Source organism: Cygnus atratus, chromosome 10 (assembly GCF_013377495.2).
Source record: "Cygnus atratus isolate AKBS03 ecotype Queensland, Australia chromosome 10, CAtr_DNAZoo_HiC_assembly, whole genome shotgun sequence".
NCBI lineage: Eukaryota > Metazoa > Chordata > Aves > Anseriformes > Anatidae > Cygnus > Cygnus atratus.
Window position 1 is genome coordinate 930499 of NC_066371.1, and position 19915 is coordinate 950413.

Below are 19915 nucleotides of genomic sequence, written 5' to 3' on the forward strand. Positions count from 1 at the left end.
GGGACACTTTGAGCTCCCTGATCAGACACTGGCACTGAAGAAACACCCTGCCGGGGCTTGCCCTCTTCCCCGTTCATTTCAGCACAAACACTCGGCAGTGTGGCCAACCACGACAAAATAAAGTAAAACGCCTGGCAAGAGGTGGCAGCAGCCTGTTGGCAGCAGTTATTCAGTTAACTGTCTTTCACTTTTAAAAACTCAAAGTTTTATTGATTTTTCTTGCACTCCCTGTTTTTTGAATGCGGGTAATGCCATGCACCTACCTCACAGGCAAATCACTCTAGAGGTAACCAGCTGCGTGCACAAATGGACAATGACTTCCCATCAAGGAATGTTGTTTGGATGTTAAGGTCTTTGCTGAAACAACGTTTCCTAAGTGATTCATGCTATTTCTCCCACTGCTTACACGGACTGTATGCATTTTGGCTGCCTTAACATTGTAGGGTTTAGAACTATTCCTTTAAAAATAATTTACAAAGATTGAACATTCCCATTGTAACAAAAGAAAGAAGAGGCAATAAAGCTAAGCACTGGGTTTTATTTTTCAGTCCCATTTTGCTTGTAATCAAAGTGCCTGTATCTAAGGCTGTTCCAAGGGAGCTTTATTATTCCTAGCACAACTTCAAAACTTTACATCTACGTGTCCCCCGTTGGCTGGTGGCACCCTCCTGAGCTGACAGACGCGATCCCCCAGACTCTCGGTGTACCCACCAAAGGGCCTGGGATTGTGTTGGGCGGACAAAGTGCCGCAGGGACCCCTGGAGCATGCACACGGTGGAACCCTGTGGCACGCATCCCTCGCCCCACAGCTACGGCTGTCGCTGCCGCCTCGGGATTTTCACGCTCTGCTCCAGCTCTGGAGGCAGGATTTTACGCGCTCTTCTTAAACACCCTAGTGTTTTCAGGAAAATCAACCACACAAAAGCACAGGGGTGGAAAAAGCGTTAGACACCCACCCCCAGCAAACATACAGATGCATCTTACACATCTGCCTCACCTGCAGTGAAACAGTGACTGACCGACACTGCCTGCTCCTCACACCAGGGGAGCTGGGCATCCCCCTGCACATGGCAGAGGGGCAGAGTCTGGTCCGCGACTAACATGCAGCAGCAGGTACGGCTTCCACCAAAGCTCGTTTGCAAGTTACTCAAACATAAGCAAGCAAAGATCCACAGCATGGAGTTGGTTTTAAGGAGAGAAACCAGCAATTTCTGCAGTGGAATGAAAACCTAGCAATGGTGAGCTCCTTATACGCTTATCTCTGCAAAAAATATTCCAGTTCTTTCTGGCAAATAACGTAGACATTTAGTATAAGAAAAAAGACCGAGCACACAGACATCTGCCAGCCTGGACTATCTGACATTTTCTGTGACTAACAGAAGCTTTGCATGATGGAGGGAACAAACACCATCAGCAGAGATGCAGTGCAGATCTTGGGACAATGTCATCCCACGGGACCTGACGCACGATGCTGACCTCACTCGGGGCTGGAGAACTGCACCACGAGGACCAGAGTCTGGGGCAGTTGTGCCACCGTGCAGGACACAGATGCTGCAGGCTTCCAAAGGAGACTGCATGTCCCTATTTCTTGGAGAGGGTCATTGACTTACTAAAGGGAAAAAAACTGACATTGCAGCATTTCAGGCACAAAAAAAAAACTAGGATAGCTTAAGCTGGAAAGCTGTTTTCCATAAAACTCCTGCTCAGAAAGCAGCTGAAAAAGTTCCATACTTTAAATGCTTAACTACCTCCAGTGAACGGTGGGAGCACAATGCCTCTCTGTGCAAACACTCGCTTGAAATAACAGACAGTAGGAGGCAAGTGAGATAAAACTGGGAACAGGGTTTGGGCGAGAACTGCCAGGAATGTTTGCATTCCAACTCCATGGCTAAAACCCAGACCAGTTGAATTAGTCGGCTGCCCAGCACCTCCTGCCCTTGGGGAGGTCTGCACAGTTACCTTCTCAGTAAGGTTAAACCGATCACTCTGTGCACCACCTCGTTACCTATTTTTAAATTATTGTACACGTTGGAGAAAGCTACGGCTATGCATTGCTGCAATTCAATAACATTTGATTTCAGAAAGGAATCACTCGGGTTAATCAAATTGCTCAAAACCATTGATTTAGTACAGTTGTCAGCATTCTGTTAGTGTAAAACTTCCAGTATGGACTTCAAAAATAAAAGCAACCCTTGTTTTTAACCATGACCATAGGTTTAGCGTGCCAAAAATTATTTTTGAGATGTGTTATTTCTAAAACAACATTGCAAGATCTTAGTCATGAGAAGCTTTTAGACACTTTGTAAAACAACACAGAACCCTCCTTTTCAATCCCCTCCTAGTGAGATACACCGGTACCTCCCACCCCACAGGCATACAGATTTCCTTCGTTCCCTCCCTCGGGAAATTTCCTCCTTCAGAACTGTGTTGGATGCAAGGGGGTACTTAGTTGCAAAGTGAATAGCCAGGCTCTAATTTTTTTTTGTTTTACTGTCCATTTTTCATGTTCTTGTCAAATCACCCCGACTCCGTCTCGGCCTCGAGCGCCTGCCGCAGCCGCACCCTGCTCAGAGGCGCTTGCTCCTGCTGCAGGTCGCGCACCGCAGGCTGCCCTTGTCCAGGCTGAAGGCTTTGCCGGTCAGCAGCGTCTCGCACTCCAGGCAGGTGAAGTGCTTCTTGTGCCAGGCCATCCCTTCTGCCTGCTGGTAGTCCTCCGAGAAGATGATCTGCGGGACAAACAGACTGCTGCTCGTTTCTGCGACCCCAGCCCTGTAGTGGCACGGAAAGAGCGCTCCAGCTCTTTCCCTCCATCAGGAGCGGGGCCGGTGCGCCACCGAGACATGCACACGGCTACCACCGTGGCCACCACCACCCTCCTCCCTCCTGTGGCTGACAATGCCTGTGGCCCCAGCACCGCTGCCCAGGCCGCACCCAGCTGCGTGCAGTGGTGCCACCCGACGAGCCCCAAGCAGGCCATGGCGAGGCCCCGCGCCCCTACCTCGTCGCAGCCGGCGCAGCGCGGCCGCAGGCTCTCGCAGTAGTGGCGCCCGCACCAGGCGGCCCCGCTCTTCCAGAAGTAGATGAGGTCGACGAGCGGCTCGGTGCACTGGCAGCAGACGAAGCAGGCTGGGTGCCACTGCCGACTGTAGCCGGCCCGGTCCGCGTACACCACGGGGCAGTCCGCCGGCACCGCCTGCTTGCAGGCCTCGCAGTGCTGCAAGAGAGAGCACGTGTGACGCTCCCACCGCATGGCACGGGGTGTGAGGAAACGCACGGCACTCGCTGCCTGCGCTGGCTGGTTTTTTTGGGCTCTGCTTTATGGCATTATTTCAATGCATCTTTCTTAATTAGGCAGCTGGTAAGAAGCTCAGCAAAACAGAAAAACACATGTAATCTCAGAGCGTGTCCTCAACGCTTCCTGCTTCCAAGCGGTCTGAAGGGACCCTCCGTGTTCCTGCTCAGTGTCCCACAGCGCCAAGGAGGACAGGCGAAATAAAGTGTGTAATTCCAGGCCTGAGTGGCTTAGGTTGTTTTTGTTTTAGCTCTTGTTCTGTGGAGATAAATTTAAGAACGCCAAAGCCAAATTTCACAGCTATATCAGCCTGGAAGGCACGGCAAGCAGAAAACAGTCTGCAGTGAGGCCACAGAAACAGTGCAGCAAGGTGGAAGAGAAGGAAACAGTAAGCTGAAGAGAAAGCAAGGGCTGCAGCTCAAGAGAAGTGCTGGGAACAAATGTCTTAATCCTGCAGCAGGACTCAGCGAACACCGACACTATCACAGGGCGCTCATGGCCAACAGGAGAAACATCTCCAAATCCATTGCCCCACATCCTCTGGAAATATTTGGACCAGTGCTCAGTGTGGATGGAGCACCAAATCGTAATTAAAAGTCATCATAAATATGCATCTGGCAGCCCTCATCTGGAGCAGTGCTCACTCTCTTCCAGTCAGGTCCTCAGGCGGATAAGGCTGGCACTACCCCCGTCAGCTGAATACGTGGCCTTGGGTATTCCCCTAAATAAAAACCAACCTGCACTAAAATCAAAACACTTTCTGAGAAAAAGTTAAGACATCCAACAGTGCAGAAAAATGTGGCACGTCAAAGACGGATATTTTGCACAGAGATTAGGAACTTTGGTCTTTTGTCACTGTTTTTTAACATACATGCCTATATATGAGAAAGATGTCACTCTGCAGATTTCAGCACAGTGCTCTCAATTTACAACAGTCCAAAGAGAATTGGACCTGGTTGATCTGAAGATTAATTATCCTCTGTGCATATTGTAGATGAGACTGATGGGGCTTACTCTGTCTGTGCCTGCAGGGTGACCCTGTGGTTAGTTAAAGGGAGCTCTAAAACTCTCCTCTCCCAGCCCAGGGCCAGCCACTTGAGTCCCTGTTTAAGTCTGGGTAATCCAGGTCAGGCCAATGGTGGCCGAGCCTGAGCTTCGTCAGCCCTCGAGAGGGATGCTCCAGGGCTGGAGCCCTTTCCAGCACAGCCTTGGCTGCCAGGCCAGGCTTCTACCAGCCACTCGCAGCAGTCTGCCTGAAGCTTTTATACAAACAAGATGCAGCGTTAAGCAACATGCCCTGGGGTGGAGAAGGTGGAGCTGCTGTGTGGATGCTGCAATGATGCTGTGGATGAGGAGCAACGCCCTGACCGCACCACCAGGGCAAGTATTTCCAGCATGCCACACATCTTGCTGTTGTCTTCTCCTCTGTCCAGCCCAGACTTTTGGGAACTGCCCCATGCCGCCCTTGGAGTGGTGCCACAGACGTGAGGGGCATCTCCTGTTTTACCAGCAAGTCTGGTGTTGTGGGGAAGGCTGCGTGAGAGAAGCCACTCAATGTTTTATGGCTTGGCCTTCCTGCGAGCCCGGAGGGGGCTATGTCTGCTTACAGTGCTCCTTCCACCCTGACGGGCTCCAGCAGCATTTCTAAGCACTCCCAAGAACTACGCAAGTGAACGGATAAACTTCCAGCGTGCTGCAGAAGCCATGCTATTTCTGTTCTTGTAGGAGACAGAAGAACAAAACAACTCAGTGGAGTGGCAGCGCTCAGAGCATTGTGGCCGGCGGAGCGTGACTCGCCGTGCACCACGGCGCGCCAACAAGGGCGGTGTGGTCAGGATGAATTCCGTGCTGACCCCAGGGGACCGGTGTCCCCACATCCCCGACACCTCCCAAGGGCACCAGACCTGAGCAGCATCTCGTTGCCCCAGAACACCCGGCCCCACAGCTGCCCCTACACTTCCACCCTTCCAGCAGCCTCCACTCACCCTCCCCAGCCCCGCTTATCTTGCGAGATCTAGCAGCAAGAACAAACATAAGCAGCTTTCCAAGTCTAAGCTCAAATTTCTTGCCAATAAGAACTGTTAAAAAAAAAACAACTTATTTTGCTGTTTCTTTCTGTGGCAATTTTCACTAGGCTTTTCCTAAGCATCATATAACATATTCTCCTGTCATGTACCACACTAATTAAAAAGTAGCTCTTCAAATTTGAGATGGGATTACAGCTTAGCACTCACTTTACATCTCCATCATGTAGAAGATGATTGAAGACTTTATTAGTGCAGTTACCAGAGGTGCTGGCCAAGAAAGTGTCCCTCTCTCCCCTAAGCTTTTTCAGGCTGCTCTCTCCCCTGGCTGCTGTTTTGCAACTGCAGCTCCCACAGATGGGGCTCCCTGGATGCCATGAGGCTTCTGCCCAGCACGTGTGAGATTGCTGGCCTCAAATGTACTGGGACAATGGCTGACTTTGGTCAACTGCTTAAGGTTCTGATTTATTTGATTCCAATACAACACTGAAATATTTTCCAGTTCTGGGAGAGTTAAAGATGATTTTGTGCTCGGTGGAAAACATTTAGCTAATAGGACAGACATATTGCAGTGATGGGGCCCCTCCCTGCAGGTGAGAAGAGTTCAGAAAGCTGTTTGAGCTCAGATGCCTTGCCCGTGGTGATTTACGTTGGCCCGGTGTGCTTTCCTTTACACACCATTTCAACACAGCTGGCCTGAGCGTGCAACAGGAGGTTTAACTGCCCTCACACAGGGACCACACAAACACCCGAGGAAATCACAGGTGGGCTCCCTCCTCTTCCTCCTCCTCTTCCAACTTGGTACTATTTAACACTGACATAAGTTACTATGGAAAAGTTTGCTGTCTTATTTTTCTATGGCAGAACTTTCCTCTCCACGCAGTTTTGTGAAAACCAGCAGATGTTCTGGAAGTTCAGCACATTTCACCTTTTTGGGACGTAGTCCATCCACTTTACCTCAGCTACTCTAACTAAATGATGGGTGTTTTGGTAGAGTGGGAAATAGGAGGTCTGTCTTTGGCATGGTGAGAAACCATAGTCCTCTGCTGTGTGCTGGGAGCTGAGCTGCACAGCATGTTAGTCAGAGAGCATCTTCTACAACTGAATTTGCAGCAATTCCATTTTCCAGCTTGTGCCTCTAGAAAAATAATATTTTAAAGTCTAAGAAGAATAACATCACAGTTATGTATTTATTTGGAAGGACAAACTTGTAGGCTAAATAAACCCTCATTGCTAAGATGACTTTTATTAATGAATTTAATAGAAACCTTCCTTTTTTGGCTTCTTTTAGCTTAAAATTCTTTGTCCAAATCAATGTTTTATTATACTGAAAAACTTCTGCTGCATCGCTGGACTCTGAAAGTCAGATATGTGTTAATAGAAAAGGACATAGCAGAGGGGAGACATTACCCAATAAGGAATGAAAATGAAAACTGCTCTTAACATGTTACAATCTCAGTTTAGTAGTTGCTAGAAAAATCTTGTCTTAAAAACATTCAGATACCATTTTTTTCAGCTTTAAATCCTCTGCTGCAAGTTACCCTCACAAGGGCCAGTATGAAATGTTTTCACTCAACATATGTTATGATAAGCATTTGTTCAGCAGTCACCATGGCCACTCAACTGCACTTAGAGAACATAAATCTAAAAGGGTGCTAGGGAATCTCAATTGCTTCCTTGTGCAAATATGTTTTTATGTCCAGAGACATGCGTGCTCTGTTCAAAGTTCTCCAGAGTAATCATGGCCTCTGCAGTACTGTCTCCATGTTCATAGCTCTGCATTAATTAGGCTGAGCCACCACCTATAGTCACTTGTATTCTCTCTCTTTGTACTGCTCTGGAGGCTTAGCTGAAAATACTTGAACTTGCAGTTACACACAGTTTCTGATCTTACTTTTACACAATCACCTGGAAACATATCAAGCTCAATCTTTCAGAGCTGCCAAGAATCCAACGTTGAAATCATTGGTTCCTACAGCAAGCAGGAAACAAAAGGCATTTACATGCCCTGGTGGTTCAACAGGCATCTGCAGTGGAGGGATGAGGATGGGGAGGAAAGATAACCCTTCCTCATGGCTCTTGGATGGGTACTTGTGCCCGGCTGGGATGGAGGAGCACATGGGGGCCCCACCGGTGCCTCTCCCACCACTGCACTGCAGCATGCTGTGATGCCACCAAGCATCCCGGCACTGCTCGTCAGGTTTGGAAAGGCATTATAGCAGGCTTGGACGAGCAGGAGCAGTATTGTAAACAAGGAAAGGAAATTCCTGCTGGCACATTTGTCTATTGCTTTCTTTCAGCTGACACCGTACCTGCCCCCAAAGCACCCCAGACGCAGGGCACTGCCACCAGCCCGTCCCACCACAGAGCACAGCACTTACGTAGAGCCCTGCCGCAGGCGTGCTCTCCAGGGCCCCATTGGTGGTCTCAGGGGTCTTGCCGGTGGCCGAGCCCGTGTCCTGCGCCTTCCCCTCCTCCTTCCCACTGCCGCCCTGGCCTGGCAGCGCCACCTCCCCGACGCCCAGCGCCTCGGCCTTGTACTTCTTCACAAAGTCTTCCATCAGCTTCACCTCGCCCTCGGCCAGGCCGCGGCACTGGGATGGGTCGTGGTCGTACACTGGGAGCTGCCTCATCAGCTGCCGCCGGCGGTGGTAGGCCCCGTCGGTGCCCGCCACCGGCTGCATGTCCTTGGGGAGCAGCTCCATGTACTGCATGGCCTGGAGGGGGCAAGAGGCGACAGTCAGCATCACCGACCCCCTGCCCGCCTCCCCCTCTCAACTTCCAACCCGCCATTTAGCGATACAAGGCCAAATTTACTCAGATGCAGGCAGCAGCCAGGCTATTGCTGATCAGTGACAGTTTTCATCCTCAGAAAACAGAGGCAGAAGTGGGTTTGCTCTGCTGCACACCTCGCTGTGTTTACCCGAACCAGATCATTGCAGCATCAGACACCGCAGGCTATGCTTGCATGAAGCTCCTCATGTCGTGCACTTCGGGCAGTGCCAAAAGACAACGACCTACTGACAGCTCCCCCAGCTCCTGCTGGCTTCGCTGGCTGGCGTCCAGATCCCACCGCGCCCTCCCTCGCCAGCAGCGGGACAGACAATAAGGCTGCTGAAAAGACCAGAAACCCATCAAAGTTCATCGTAAACTGGAGATCAGCCAGTGTCACCCTGCCCATAGGGACCGGGAGCCTGAGAAACATGTTCCTTACAGTGAGGAACCGAGAACAGCCCCCCACAGCCCCCCACTGAATGCATACAGCACAATTTATAGTGAAAAGTCCCTTTACAATTCACATAAAATCCTAATAAAAGAAGTAATCAGATGTCTGTTAAGTCTGCATCTCCAAGACCCACACTACTGGACTATTGATTTTGCAATAAAGGGACGGTGTTTTGCCACTGATGCCCTGCAACGTGGGAAGCAAATGCCAAGAAACCGTCTCTGAAGTTTAGTCTCCTACTCAGCTGGCCCCCAGCCACTGCCATAAGAGCAGAGTAAACGGATCCTGGAGCGGTCTGTCCCAGGCTGGATCAACATCTGCAGGAAGGGGGGGCTGCGCACTTAACTTCTTTCTGGCCTGGTGCTTAAAGGGAAGGGAGTTTCCCACTCAAGACATTTTTCCTATTGTAGTGTGAAGAGCAAACGGGCAGCCAGTTGGCTCGTTGCCATTGAGTTTTAAAGACCAGCATCCAGCTGCATTAGATTTGTTTCTTACTTGGTCAGCATTTGAAAATTGAATTTTAAAGGAATGGAGAAATGATTAACTATTCACTGTACATAGTCTAGCTCAATATGGCCTTTTAAATACAGAAAGGTGACACTGAACAGCTCATCATGCTTGTGTAAATTTCAAAGTCAGTTTCCACTCCAGCTACTTGCAGCCAAACAGCAATATTCAGGGCAATATTCCCCCTTGAAGTTTTGTGACAGCAAAAAACAAATGATTTAATGGAGTCAGGCCTTCCTCCCCATGTCTTGGAGCATATGTTAATGTTGCTGCACATTGCATTAGACATCAAAATTCAGTCTATTGTGCCTCTGTGCACTGGTAGGATTGGTATCTAGAAGTTTGCAGAGGCACAGTGGTAGCCTCATGGGAGAAGGTGCTGCTTGGGAAAAATGGGTTACAAAGCCAGAGGATGCAGTAAAAACCATTTGCTACAAAGATGGTTTTCACAGAAGCCAAAAGGCCTAATAAAAACTACAGAAGCAAAAGACAAAAATTTACTTAAAGCTCATCCCAGGCCTCACACAGCATGCCTCAAAAAAATAAAGATACTGCCACCGATACTTGACAGCTGGAAAGAAAAGCAAACTAATATCTCGCTGCTGTATGGTGATGAACTTTAAGACAGAGTACACAATGCAGCCTGCTGGCTTGGTTCAGCTGCAGCAAGAGCACTAGCAGATAGTAGTTTGGTGTAATCTCAGTGGAAGAAAGAATGCAGTACAAATGGGCCAGGACCAATGCACACTTACACCAGAGCTACAAGAGCAGCAAAATGCCAGCACGTGCATCTGAAGCATCTTGCTCCTCTCTGGTGCCAGGCTTTGAGCAATGCCTCAAGCCTTTCTTAAAAGGACAGCCGGACTGGTCAGTGGCACTTCTCAGCATTTGTGCAGACATTCAGCGTGACTTCACTCCCCGGGTCAAGGGAATGCTTAAGGTTATAACTGCAGATGTCTTAAAATGTGTCCAGAGAATAGACCAGGAAAAATAATTCAACCTGACACCAAAAACTGAAATAAAGGATAATAAAAAGCTGCTTCTTTTGCTACTATCATGTATTACTGCTGTCAAATACTTTATTATGCTGCCTTAGCACAGATGATTTTGAGGAAAACCATTTTACGTTTTCAGCCCTGTTAACTACTTTTTTTTTTTTAAGAGATATTTTATGAACTGCTCTTTCCACTTTCCCCAAAGACCCTGAATATCTACGTCATAACTTATCCAGGCATGGCTTAATAAAAACATACTCTGAGCTTCCCCTATTATTGGACCATCCACTTCACGACAACAATATGAAAAAAAAAACAAAAAAAACAGTTTCTACTTTGCCTTCAGAAGGAAATTGCTGGAGCGAGTCAGTTATGCACTAAAAGCTTTTTGGCCAAAGTCCCTTTTGAACTAATCAAGAATTGTTGACATCCAATATTCTTCCTGAGTTTGTCAAGTTGATCATTAAGCCAAAATTTATCAAGGTTGTCTTCAAAGTTCCTGAGCACTGTTTACTTGAACTCAGATAACTTCGAATCTGTTTAGGCACTACCTCAACTCAGAGAGGCAAGAAGTTCCAAAGCTCCATGAAACGCCTGCATTTGAGCCTCTCCCCTTGCTGGCTCTGCAGGGATTGAATGCGATGCTCTGGGTCATGGAGCTGTCGAGGACCCGGCCCTGCTGTGCCCTGCTGCTCAGTGCTGCACGCTACAATCACAAATGTATGCCTGCAAGAGGCATGTCTGGGCTCAGGGTCACAAAAGGAAGCAGCATGGCAACAGCAGGCTTTGGGCTTCCTTCGCTGTACGGAGCTGACCCTGTCCTGAGGTGCCAGCTGCCAGCAGCACCTCTCTGCAGCCAGCTTTTAGCAGTGAAAATTGAATTTCTGATAAATCCCGGGCTGGGCAGCTGCTTAATAAATCATGCTAGGTTGGAGAAGTGCCATCATTGTTCTCCCCATCCCTCAACAAGTTCCCTAATTCCCCCTGGGATCTGTGGAAGGCAAACACTGGTTAAATAAACATTCCTGCTTTGCTAGCTCCTACCAAAAGAAAAAAAAAAGTAAAAGAAAGGAAACTACAAGCAGTAGCACTATGATTAAACAGCCAGACAGTCAAGTAAGTGGAAGTCTTGGTCCTTTACTAAAGCCCAGGGGTCTGCTCCCATCAGCACAAGCTGGTTACAGAGCTGCGTGCCCATCTGCGTTTCCAGTACGGACCTCGTGGCACCTCCCGTACAGCCTTCCCAACAGGGCGAGGACTACTGAGTTTAAGAGTAAATAACAGGTCTGTCACTTGGGTCTGCAGCTGCAATTTCCACATTTGTTTCCCAATTCATCTTCTAAAAAAATCTGGTTGCAATTTTAAGCAGCTTTAAACTATTTGCTTAATTTGAAGAGCAAAAGCTGTCCACTAATGACGGTGTAATGTGTAACGTTTACAGTACCACAGCACAGTTAAAGTTCAGTTAAGTGCTTTACCTCCAGAAGTCCTCTCCTGGCTAACTGATTTGCACACGCCTGAAACCACTTCCATGCGTTCCCACAGCAGCATTACTACTGACCCAGGCAAACCAGGCACAGGAAGGTGGGACAGGGCTGGGGGCTTTCGGTCCGCCCCCACAGCATGGGACGATGCCTGCTCTCTCCCCTTTCTACACTGAGTTCTTCGTATGCTCAGAGCAGAAGTATTTTCATCTGGACCAGCTCTGGGTGACTTGGGGGGGGTCATGCTGCCCACGGTGCTGCTGCCCACCAGCTTCCAGGTTGTGCACAGCAGCAGAGTGAGCCTGTTGCCACAAACGTCCTTTTCCCCTCCTGTTCCTTGCGCAAGGAAGCTCCAAAAAACTCAGCCCAGGGGCTGTAGCTTCCAGCTACAAGTCCTCCAGAGCACAAGAAACCCTGCTTCCAGAAGGATCTTTAGACAAGCACCATTGCGTGCTGATGCACGCTGACAGTTCATACCAGGCTCACTTTTAGGTCCTGAATATAGTTTGGCAAACAGCACCAGGTTTGGGTCTAGCTCCAGCATTCATCCCTCGACGTGCTGGTTCAATGGGGGAGCTGCTGGTTCCCTCCCCTCTGCACCCTGCCTCGCCGGGCCGTGCCATGCTGCCTGCCCAGGCCAGCAGGCAGGAGCAGGAAGGTGCCTACGCCTGCTTCCCCTTGGAGGGCGGCCATCGGCAGGGCCTGCAGCAGCGCCTGTGTGCCAGGAGGCAGCCGACGGCTCGCCTGCCTGCCCCACTGTGGACGGATTTGGGGACAGGGACAGGGATGGAGGACAGGGACCGGCTGCTGCAGCACCCACCCCCAGGGCTACTCCAGACCCATCACCCCGCCCCTGCCTGGCACATCTGAGCCTAAATGAAGGAAAGCAGCAATACAAAAAGTTAAGCCAGGAAGCGAATGCTGCAAACACACCGGCTGCTACGTCCCGGCTCCATGAAGGCGTTTCCGCGGCTGTGGGCCCAGTGCCCGAGCGGCAGCGGCGCTGTGCTTGGGGCAGGGGCCAGGCCTGTCTGCTGCGTGGAGGCACAGGGAGAGCCGGCTACGCTCCTGCTTAATGAAGCGGAGGTGCCAGGCCTATCACAAGTCCAACATTACCGATAACCTCAGCGTGCACTGCTATATGGAGGACAGCTATTTCTGCCTTATCATTAAAGCCCGTTTCCATAACAGAGTAATTTACAGAGCTGGACGTAGAGGGAACAGGTCTCTAGGCTTAACATGTGGCCAGCGCAGCTCCACCATCCTTGTGCGTGTCCCACAGCTTTCACAGCTTGTCCCTCTTTGGCAGCCTCCTTGGGGCATGTTTAGGGACAATCAAACCCCAGCCCAGACTTGGCTGTGCAGGGCTCACAACACCCCAAAAGGGCCTGCAGGACTTGCTTCCACACCCCTCTGGGCTCTCTGAGCCTGGCAATGCCTCTGTGGGCTGCACGCAGGACGGCCCAGATGGGATCTCTCCCCAGCAGTGTTTCATTGGACATGAATGTTACGAAAGGAGCGAGCCTTCTTGTTGTAAAACATGCACTGACTTCTACTAGAAATGTAAGCAAGCCTACACAAACCCAAAGGCAACCCATTCCTCTCTTCTACCTGCTTTGGATATTTACCTAGCTTTCCAAAATACTAAATATTACATTCAGTTTTGCTCCGTGAGGCAAACCACCTGCTTTGCTATTTTTCATGGTACCTTTATTCCAAAGCTGAGCTGTATTCCCTTACCAGCTTCTGGGTGAGCCCCGGCGGAGCCCACTCATACGTGATGGTGTCAAAGGTGGGGTCTTTCCGCGACACGATGGGGTTGGTGATGATCATGCGGTTCCTTTTGTAAATGCGAACGCCGTCCCCTCCTTTCACCCGGGCAGTGAGCGTGGCGTACTTTGAATCCGTCAGCAGGCGGCCAATTTTCCGGTCATCCTCCACGTCGGAGCTCAGGCTGTGATCCTCCTGGCTGCATTTGCATGACTTGCATATTTTCCTGCGAGCGACAAGCGAGATCATCCTTTTGATACACCGTGGTGGCAGGAGGCATGCGCTTTTTCAAAGGCTCTGCCACCGAGATCCAGCCACGCTAAAAGGGTAAATGCAAACTGGGCTGGTGACATAGGCCGAAAGGCTTCCCTGGCGCGAGCTGTGGGACTGGAGCAGAGAGCTGCCAGCCTTGGCGCTGTCCCGCAAAGGCACCACCAGACCTCCCAGCCTCCCACTGCAGAGCACAAGCCTCGCCTGCTACGAGGCTTTACATGCCTTTAAAAAGGTGACCACTGGAAGGGGAACTGATAGCCACGCGTCCACCATTTTAAGGAGATGGACTTGATGACCTTTGGGGATCTCCCTCCCAGCTCAGGGTATTCTACAGTCCTAATTACAATGGCTATAAAACAGAGATGGGTCTGTATGGGTCTGTAAGACCATTCTCTGCTGGACAACTTTTCCATCAAGTTTTAAAAGGACAGACTAACTCTGATGCAACCTGAAGTATTTCAGCAGGGTCTTAGAACAAGTATGATTCAAACCATCCTCTAATTGCATCAATTAAAGATGTATTCACGAACCAAATTAAAATAAAAGAGCAGTTTCAGTGAAGGAAGGGGGACAGAGAACAGGGAGCACAAGCGTGGTTTCCACCCAGCGCTTGTCCAAGCAAGACAGCTTGTCCTCCCTGCACCATCCCAGCAGTGCCCCAGGACTTTGCAGCTTTTCTTTGCCCTCAGAGCCACCGATACAACATCAACAGGACCCAAAAGGACAGCCTCAGAGGTAGGGCCCATCCCAGCACAGACATTACCTCCAAGAATGTGGCTCAAAGCCTGTGCACATCCCTCTGCAGCGTAAGCATGGCACACCTCTTCCCGACTGCTGCTGGCTCACGGACATCTGGAAAAGAGCAGAACACCAGTTGGAAAGGTTTGCTTCTCAAAGACCATCCAAGGCTTGAGCGCTAGCCCTGCACTCGGTCCTTCAGATGCTGAATTCTTTGGCCATGCCTTACACGCTGTGATGCCCCAAAGCTCCCAGATGCTGTCTGATCCCTGTCCATGCAGGCTGGCTATGGGATTCCACAGGGATGGTTGGGCTGAAGTTTTTTACCACAGATTGAGAGAAGGCCACATGCCAGAGCCATAACTGGCCTGGAACATTGTGAGGAAGGTGGGTTTGAGCTGGCACATCTAGCATGCACAAGGTGCCGGGCAGCCACCCTTGTGGTCTTACTAAAATATTATTTGCAGTCAACTCATATACAGCACATATGCATTTGTGCAAGCCAGAGAGATTTCGTGGCACGCCATTAAAGCCAGAAGCAGATAGCCTGGTGCAAGCTACCAGAGGACATGACACCCCAGAACGCCCACGCCAGCGCCACAGCAGCAGAGCCCTGGCCGAAGAGCGCCGCTGTGCAGCGAGGTTGCAGCGAGGCGCGGAGGCACGCTGCCGTGACCGGAGGCTGCCAGCTGCAGCGCAGCCTGCACCTCCTCGGTCTGTCCCACAGGCACTCAGATACATCTGGGGAGTGTCACATTCCCTCATCTCGGGTGCTGGGCTTTATGGGTGCTTTCCATGGTGAAGAGGAAATGCAGCAGGGAAGGGCTCTGGGAGGAAAGGCAGCGGGAGGGGAAGACGCGCTGTGGTTGTGCTGCGCTCACAGCAGTTACGTACATGGGTGCTCACTGCCGCACAGACAGCCCTGACAGCCTCCCAGCAGCAGGCAGGCAAGTGCAAGGAGTCACAGCAGGAGCCAATAACGCTGAGAATAAACTTGTTTTAGTGTCTGTGCCGCAGACTTATTGAACATGGCTTTGTGAATGTGAGGAATGCAGGAGGGTACGGCGGGAGCCAAGAAGCGAGGGCTGCAGGAAGCATCGGGGAGGAGGGACACGGCGGGCGCTGGGCTTGTCAGCCTGGCTGTTTTTACAGGAACTCGTAGACTCCTGTGTGAAAGACACCTTTGTTCCCTGCAAAAATGGGCTTAAGGAAAACAACTCCAGTAGTGGTGGCAGCTCCATGGGGTTACCGTCTGCAAGCAAAGCTGCAGCCAGCTCTCTGCTCTGCCACCCATGCCAGCACACCCAGTACTCCCAGTCCTCGGGAGGCATTGTAAAATGCCAGCCTCCTGCAATTTTCTGACCACTTTGAAGCTCATTTTCCTTTAAGGCTTAACGCATACAAATCTTGCACTACCATGTCCTTTTTGTTTGCTCCCATTCACGCAGTCTGCGTACACTTATTCTTCTAGAAGTAGCAGCTTGTTCCAGGCATCGACCAGGCATTGGTGTGCGCCCAGGCGGAGTCCCTCCCAACACAGCTAAGGCTGCAGAGGCTCCCAGTGCTCGAGCAGGGTGGTCCTGCCTGCGCAATCTTAATTCAGCCCACGTGTGTTTCCGAGCTGCGCTCGTCCCGCCACACGACCATGCGCTACTTAAAGCAGTGCTTGCTTTGCTCCTCCTGCCCCAGCTCCCATTTTTTTTATCTTCCCACTAGACTGCTCATCCTTGAGAAACCCATCCCCATCGGTACAAAATGGTCCGTTCCTGCTCCCTTTGTCCAAGGGCCTGCTATTTCAGTTGTGCCTCTGACTTCACCTTTAGTTTTCACTTCAGATTTCACCTTCAGTCTTTCCAGACATTTGGAAGACCATTGAAAGGACAGACCTCTCATCCTGGGAATTCATAAAAATACATTTCTAAATGGTCTTAACATGCACTTGAGTGCATGCACACACATTCCCCCTGCCTCTAGCATGCAGAAAATAGGATGCTTTTGATTCTTCAGCTCTGACCCAGCTCTCCAGAACAGACACACATTTACATTTCCGACACACAGACCACTTTAAATCTTGTCAGTTCTGGAACTATGTGCTACATATCTACCTTTTTTTTTTTTTTTTTAAACCGACTCTAATCTTAATGAACCAGAAGCTGAGTACAGACAAGGGACTATGATACAGACAAGGGACTATGAATGTTTGTTTATTCAAAATGCAAACATCTGGATTAAATAAACTAATTTGGAAAAGCGTCATTACATAGCCCATGCAGAGGGGAAGCAAAGCGAAAAGCACCGTCAGCAGCAAGAGCACATGGAGCCACCCAGGTATCAGGGTGGGAGCTCGGCCATCCAGGGGGTGGCCACCCGCCTGCAGCCTTCATGCCGGGATGCAAGCCCGGTATTTCTTTACTGCCTGAGGGTTCATGGGCCCCTGCCCTGGTAATTTATTCTACTTGTCCAGATAAGACCTCTGCTTCATGTGCCAGCTCCACATGTAGCTGGGGCTAACTAAGTGCCCCATGCAGTCCCTGGGGAACCTGAGACCTGCGCCCCAGCCCTGCTGCCCAGCTTGTGGATGGCCTCTGCAGCAGGCTGCTGGGTTTCGTGTTCGGACACCTGCCCCTGCTACAAAAGCTTCCAGCTCCAAACGCTGCCCGTGCATCCCGAAGCCTCGTGAACAGCCCAGCTGGGAAGTAAGGTGCCCCACGCTGCTGTGTATGGACCACCTCCAGCTCGGCCATGGGAGGACAAGTCTGGAGGACCTCATACAAAAAGGGGCTAAAAACTTCTGTTCAGCTAACGGCTTCTTCTGCCGACATGAACGCCTGTGAGGCCCTTTGGGCACACGGCAGTGTGGGTGTGCAAACACGGCCACCAGCCCAGTGACACTGGGCGGCAGCAGGCAGTCGATGTCGCAGCAGCCAGAACCACCCCACGCCATCCGGCCAGCAGTCCCGGGGCTCTTCCCACTGGGAGCCTGTGATTTTCTGAGTTTTCACATCAGAACACTTCTGATGCCACCCTGTAGCAGATGCTGCCTTGGTGAAGCTTATCAGACGGGCTGAAATGCAGGTTTCACCTCCCCACCTGCCACCTTGGCACAGTTCCTCTGCAAACACCGTCCTGGGGAAGTGTTTTTGAACTTTCACTACGGTCTCACCAGTTACACATTTACTCAGCTGAAACTCATACAGCAAAATGGATCAGATTTGATACACTGAAGTCTCAGCTCTCATCTGAAACTGCCACTGTTTCACCTGCAGAACAAACCTGCGGGCATTAATGGGCAATCCCCACCTCTGAGCTACGTACTGAAGGTTGGGAATCTGTTTCCTTAAGATGGAGCTGAAGTCCCAGCCATTATTTTCCACCACATACAAATTCAGACCTGCAGAGAAGACCCAGCCACCATCCCTCCCATTTGTGCAATTGCTCTTGCCAAGCCCCGATGCCTTCACCATCAGGAGCTCCAGATCTCTTTGGAAGCTTCTGTTTGCAGGTGTCCATAGCACGACTCACTGCTCCTCACCACGCATGGCAGTCGCAAGTCTAGAGCTATAGAAAATGTATGAAGAAAATATATATGAAAATCCAGAAGCTTTTCAAGGCAACGTGCACCTCCTGGGGTGGCTCAGGTTCCTCTGCCCTTGGAGGTGCAGGTCTGCAGCAGTAGGGGAAGGGGCTGGGACAGCAGCTCATGCCCACCACTGCCTGCAGGGCAGCGTGGGTGGCCCTGTGAATTCAGGGGACATCCCCATGGCAGGGACAGACCCTGTCAAATGCACCTGAGCCCCCTCCACACGGGTCAGGGCACTCAGCCACCACCTCTCGCATTTCCTCCTGCGAGCTCTGACCCCTCCAGGCAGCATCTGCCCTCGCGAGGACGTGGAGCACGGCAATGTCACTGTACTTGGGGGACAGCACGCTTCTCTCTCCCTCAGCAGCGCAGGGAGCTCTGAGCTCCTTATTCCCATCGCAGTGCAGGGGCCAACCACAACAGAAGCCGTGCCGGCTGCTCGGGCTGCCTGGTCAGCAGGGCTCCCTGCCCAGATATGGAGCTTCTCCTCGCAGCTCAGCTCTAGCTCCTCAAATACGCATAAAAGGAGATTTCTTGTTAAAAAAAAAAGAAAAAAGAGACATATAACATGGCAAAGCCCACCAAACCCAGTAAGAATGTGAAACAGACTGTCCTGGACTCCGCCTATGCCCAAGCCCATCTGGATACAGCAATGTTAAAAGAGATGCGAGAGTTTAAGACGTGAGGAGTGAAGACATTTGTAACGCCTTTAAAAAAAATGCCTGTGTCAACAAACTGCTTGGAAGAAAAGCAAATTCTGCTCACCATGACTAGATATACAATGCACTTTAAGATTTCTATTTTGGCTTTTAGTCTGATAGCATTCTTGCTACTAAGAGAGAGAAAGCAAGTCAGGGCAGAGGAAATTCTTAGGCAGTGAAATGATAGGAAACTGAGGCCATTCTACCCACAAAAACATCTCTTAACAATCTCAGGAATATGCCAGCTTCTTGGTCAGTGTAATGCTGTGGTTCACTACACTGGCCAAAGGCAGGGCCATCCTAGACACTGGTAAGTTTGCTCAGTTTTTGGAAAAGAGAGAACCTATAACGCCAAGTGCCACGGGAAAAACAAAATAAAACAAAAGGTCATTCCTGCTTGGTTTAGACTTGAGGACAAAGGAGCACTGAGCTTCCAGGGCAGGTCCACCTGGCAGGATGGACCCCTGGTTAGAAGTTATGAGCCGATCAAGGTCCAGCCCCACCAGCTTGCTCTGCTCACAGCTCAGCTGCGATTCCAGAAGTTTTGGGTGTATCACCGCCCTCTGACCGGTCCTGCACACCTTGGCCATCGGCCCTTTGGTCTGCTGAAGTTGGCTTGACAACTGAGCTTGCTGCAAGGGGACCATCCTCAATGACACGTGGAGAAAACACTGTTTTCACATCCCCTTGACTTGAAAACCCCTTTAAATAAGTTTCTTTCCACTCTCCTCACAACAGTGGCATTAAGTGCCACAGATTTAGTATGGCCAAGAAGAGGAGACTTCAGACTAAGCTCGGCTAAGTGTTTTCCAGCGAATGGTCCTTGAGTAAAAACCCTACCATGCCCGGGCTATCGCCACAGGGGAGCCGGCCAAGCTTCGAGACCACAAAGGGGCCAGGCTCGGACCGCCCGGTGCCGAACGGACACAGCAGCTATGGCGAGCACGGGCCCTCAGGAATGAGCCCTCCCTGCCACAGCTGCATCTCCGGGAACACGAGTACTTTCCACCCTTATGTGTAATTGGCTCAATACGGACACAAAGCCCCGTTAGCTGTCATGGTTTTGTGGTCTGCACACGTCCAGTGTGACGCTGTAGCGATAAACAGCTCAGCACCAAAAACATCAGCAGTCGGGGTGGCTCCCGAGGTCCTCCTGCAGACAGTGATGAACAGGCTGATACAATCTGCAGGGCGGAAAAAATGCCTCGGGATGTACTTAACACCTCCGCTTTGTTTAGCCTCAGAAGCACAGGGCAGCTCTAGCACACTGCTCCCAGGAAACTCATTCCTTGAGAGCCAACTGCTTTATGGAGTAATGGGTGGAA

General features: G+C 50.6%; 1 protein-coding gene across 1 annotated transcript in view; it reads right to left on the minus strand.

Annotated features, from left to right (window-relative positions):
- Positions 1 to 518: 518 nt before the first annotated feature.
- Positions 519 to 19915, minus strand: part of LMCD1 (LIM and cysteine rich domains 1) — a 28333-nt gene continuing 8936 nt past the window's right edge. The window contains exons 2-6 of the mRNA XM_035546919.2: positions 14335 to 14423; positions 13269 to 13524; positions 7698 to 8033; positions 2999 to 3214; positions 519 to 2726 (exon numbers count right to left, since the gene is read on the minus strand). Of these exons, the coding sequence (XP_035402812.2) occupies positions 2568 to 2726; positions 2999 to 3214; positions 7698 to 8033; positions 13269 to 13524; positions 14335 to 14423 (1056 nt within the window). The 3' untranslated portion in view covers positions 519 to 2567. The remainder of the gene's footprint in view (positions 2727 to 2998; positions 3215 to 7697; positions 8034 to 13268; positions 13525 to 14334; positions 14424 to 19915) is intronic.